At 39.9% G+C, this 4,196-nt stretch overlaps 1 protein-coding gene across 1 annotated transcript; it reads right to left on the minus strand.

Moving 5' to 3' along the window:
* Positions 1-599: 599 nt before the first annotated feature.
* On the minus strand, positions 600-3,240 carry marcksl1b (MARCKS-like 1b). Its single transcript, XM_047382856.1, has 2 exons — positions 2,936-3,240; positions 600-2,010 (listed from the first exon to the last, which is right to left on the minus strand). Exons 1-2 carry the CDS (start codon positions 3,020-3,022, stop codon positions 1,468-1,470), a joined length of 630 nt encoding a protein of 209 aa, XP_047238812.1. The 5' UTR covers positions 3,023-3,240; the 3' UTR covers positions 600-1,467.
* Positions 3,241-4,196: the final 956 nt, after the last annotated feature.

The following is a 4,196-nucleotide window of genomic DNA, read 5'->3' on the forward strand; positions in this document are numbered from 1 at the left end:
TATGGCCAAAAAAAACACAGAAATGGTTCACCAGACACAATATAAACCATGGCACTGGTGATTTTGTTATAAACAATTATGTCTTCAAGTGAGATATTTTTCCACACTGAATAAATGTCACCAAGATAAAATTTGATTTGTTTTATATATTTCAGTTTGAGATTATGCTTAAAATACCTTTATATGAAGACATTTTACAGATCCTTCCGAGTGGTTCCAATAAATGCACCCTGTATATTAAATGTTTTTTAAATTTTGGCATTTTGGCCAAAGCTTGCAACTAGGTTGTGGCTATTTTCTTTAGATTGCAGCTTGAAGACGACCATGGAAAAGGAACTGGGTCTTAGCTTCGTTACAGAAAGGGCTGGATGCTCAGTGACCTGGATCAGCGCTGGTAAAGACAAGTTAGAAAATGAGAATATCCTACATTGACAAAAACATATCCCAGTCTGATTATAATGTCAGGTAACCAGGTGGAGATTGTATAAACTCTGCACTCTGAAACAGGATTAATGCAAGTGAATATCAACTGACGCTAAAGCGTCCCTTTGGCCCTGCAAATGTGATGAATGATGGAAATAACCGTACAGACACGTGAACAGGCAGGTACCCAACATTTATTTACCATTTTCAACTTTACAATAAAACCAGTAACATCTGTCAACATTAGCAAAATAAAGAACAGAAATCAATCCAACGTATTTACAGAGACAAAGCAGATTCAGGCTCACACACGACAGATAAACAACTCTGCATCATATCAAACCGCAACAGTGAACATAGCAAGCTTAAGTGTTCTTTTTTTTTTTCTTCCATAGAACGGTAAAAATCAAAACTGTCTATTTTCTTTTCTTTTAACAAACGAGACCTAGCTTCTCTGAATCATTAAGATGGTTCTCTATAATACACCACAAAATACTTCAAATTTGGGTTAAAATATAGGAATGTAAAAAGTTGACGAGTCTCTTAATTTTCTGATTTGATGTATTTTTTTTCTATTTAACAGTCATTTCATGTGGTGGTGGTGTCCTAGTATCATATTTAGCTTCATTCCTTCAGCAAGGAGGCATCTTCAGCTGTGTGGATGTTTAAGGAAAAGACGCTTCACCTCCATCTTTCTCCATCCATCAACCCGTCCTTCATTCACAGCTCTGCTTCACGTTCTGGCCGGTTAATTCCAGTCCACGCTGCAACCAACCCACTGCCTAAAACCCAGTCAACATCCAGATGTTGAGCTGTAACCAGGGAGGTGATCTAGTGAATCTAGTCTGTCGTCTTGTTATGACGAAAAGTGGCACGTCAAAGAAGTCTTTCACATACATGTGTATATATTTACATATACATATATCCATATACATATGTATACATATACACATATATATAAATATATATATATATATTCTCATAAATTCTCTTTCTCTCTCTTGAAAAACAGTTCATCCAGTTCATCGTGGGCTAAAGGTACAATCACTCTTTCTTTTCAGAGGGAGCGGGGGTGGAGTTGCTCTCCTCTGTCGGTTTGGTGACCTCGGGGGCTGGAGCAGCTGCCTCCTTGGCCTCCTCCTTGGGTGCCTCCTCTTTAGCTGCCCCTTCCTCTGCCTTCGGAGCCTCGGCTGCAGCCGGAGCCTCCTCCTTCACCTCCTCCTCCTTCTTCTCCTCTGCAGGAGCAGCAGCTCCGTTTTCAGCAGGCTTCTCCTCAGAGGTGGCGGCTGCAGCAGCGCCAGTCTCCTCCTTCACAGCCTCACTCTTCTTGCTCTTCTTCAGGTTCAGCTTGATGTTAAAGGACTTCTTCAGGGAGAACTTCTTCTTCTTTTTCTTGGGGGTCTCCTTGGCAGCAGCCTCGCCCTGAGGTTTGGCGGCCTCCCCGTCCGCAGCAGGTGCAGGCTCGATGGCGTCGCCTTCCTCCCCAGCTTCGGGCTCCTTGGCTGCCTCAGCTGAGCCGTTGCTGGCAGCAGCATCTCCATCAGGCTTTGTGGAGACATCACCATTGGTTTTCACATGTCCATTCTCCTGAAGGTGACGAGAATAATAAGTGGATCACAAATTAATAATTTATAAATTTCTAATTATATCTCTTCAATTTGAAATAAAATATTAGATAATCACAGGAATAAATATATATATAAAAAAAAAACAGCTTTTGGTTATTTTAGGGCCTCATTAATAAACCACCATGCCTGGCGGCGAGGCGACGCCTTGCAGTACTCTAATCTGACGACAGGCGGCGGCAGCGCATCACAGACCAGACCGTCGACTGTACCAGACAGACAGACAGTGGCTCAACAAAGACAAGGCTGCGTCTCAAAGAAAATATGAAAACACATATACTGGCTTTTTAAATGTTTTCAGTCACAAACGACGTATTTTATTTCATATAAAAGCAATCAAATAAAAAAATATATATAACAACCAACCAAACCGGTGCCGCTTTAATAGAAGTTGGTGAACCCGTCTAATTAACATTTATAATAAATCATAACTATAGTAAAGCGTCAGAGGGTAGACTAAATGTGACTCATACACAGAAAATATTAAGGAAAGTCCCATTCAAACAAATAGACGTCTCGGTTTAAAAGGGAGGAGTAGTGGACCGTCTACGTGCATCCAGGCTCCCCCACCCCCTCCCCCTTTAAGCCTGACTGACTGTATCCAACACGTATAGAGAGGGGGTTTAAATTAGACTTCATTTACAAATAAACACAGAGCAACTACACACCTGAGAAAGTCAACGTGACGCTAAGTTGTTAGAATAAAAAGAAACATTTCATGCTAATTTGTTAGTTTTTTTGGGTCCTGCCCAAAACGACGGAACTTCGACATAAAATATGAATGAACAAGTGATTTTATGTGAGAAATGCAACTTCTATCCACGCCCGCAGATCTTTTCCGATAACTAGAGGAAAAAGTGAATAGTAGGAAGCTGTGAATAGCTTACCTGTCCGTTGGTTTTGACAGCTGCAGCATCAGCGGCAGCAGCGTTCGCCTCCGCGGCTACCTCTCCCTTGGATGACTGGGACCCCATTGTCTTCGATTAGTTGTTGTCTAAAGCAAATTAAAAACAAAAACTAAAAAAGTCGGTTTGATTTTAATCCAGCCCCAGGGCGAATTACGTATCCAGCAGTTAATTGATGAAAAGTGTTATTTTTTTTTTTCTTCTAATATCTGCGCCGTCGTTGCCCCTCCGTCGCTGCAGAATGCTGTCTTATCACCCCGGTGGAGAGAGACCCTCTAAATTCAAGGCTCGCAGAGCGCATCGGTTCAACACCCAACAGGCCCCGCCCATAGGCGGAGCCTGTGATCCTAGTAAGGAGGGACGTCAGGCAATCTTGGCCAATTCATTAGGACTACTTTGATTTTTCCCACCCCGTCATAGGACCCCAAGCAGTTAAATCAATTACACTATTTTTATGATTCAGAAAATAAAATTTTAGGAAAATATAACAGAAAACAAATAAAATAAAATCATGGCAACATGTTGAAAAATGTTTCCAGTTTCCTTTCTTACAAGAATCTTACAAGAAGCTTTCCTTAATATTTATGTAATTTTCCTCACCTTTCTTCCTTTATTTTACCGTAAAATATTTTTAATTACTTTGTGTATGGTTGGTGCTAAGCAAATAAACAAATAAACGTCCTTTCCCTTCTTACTCTATCTTAGTGATAATTTAATTTCTTTTTACTTGCTAAGTATTGTCGCCCACAACACAGCATGCTGGATAAGAATAAGAATTTTCCCAGGCTTTTAAAAATCTTTTTTTTTCATGCTTAGTTGATCTCCAGTTACATGTAACTACTGGCATGTAACTGACCTGTTACATGTCAAATTTAGCATTTTTGCATGTGTGAGAAGTACAAACAACCAATTTTGGCTGAGACTGAATTGCTGGTTATCTAGATAGCTTTAGCTAAAAGGTCATAACATTTTCCCCTGTAGATAACTCTTTTGATGTCTTCATTTAGTATATATATCCACCAGAAGCTGCAACGAACAGTTAGTCAGAGAAGGACTAGGACCATCTACCATCTTTAACAACGGCAATCTTAAAAATGTCAAGGTGGTTATTGCAGATGCTATTCTATGAACATTTAAATCCAAATTTATGTTTGCCTTGAACATTTATTTGAAAAGATGTCAGTTATTATTTACATTAGAAAAAATGAAGGAGGTATTGCAGCACCAATGATTTCCTGTGTGA

The sequence above is a fragment of the Girardinichthys multiradiatus genome, chromosome 13 (assembly GCF_021462225.1).
Source record: "Girardinichthys multiradiatus isolate DD_20200921_A chromosome 13, DD_fGirMul_XY1, whole genome shotgun sequence".
Classification (NCBI taxonomy): domain Eukaryota; kingdom Metazoa; phylum Chordata; class Actinopteri; order Cyprinodontiformes; family Goodeidae; genus Girardinichthys; species Girardinichthys multiradiatus.

Excerpts from the sequence above, each read along its gene's own strand:
- marcksl1b (XM_047382856.1), bottom strand. The coding sequence starts at position 3,022 with ATGGGGTCCCAGTCATCCAAGGGAGAGGTAGCCGCGGAGGCGAACGCT. Across the intron at positions 2,011-2,935 it reads CTGTCAAAACCAACGGACAG|GAGAATGGACATGTGAAAAC; the intron begins GTAAGCTATTCA and ends CGTCACCTTCAG.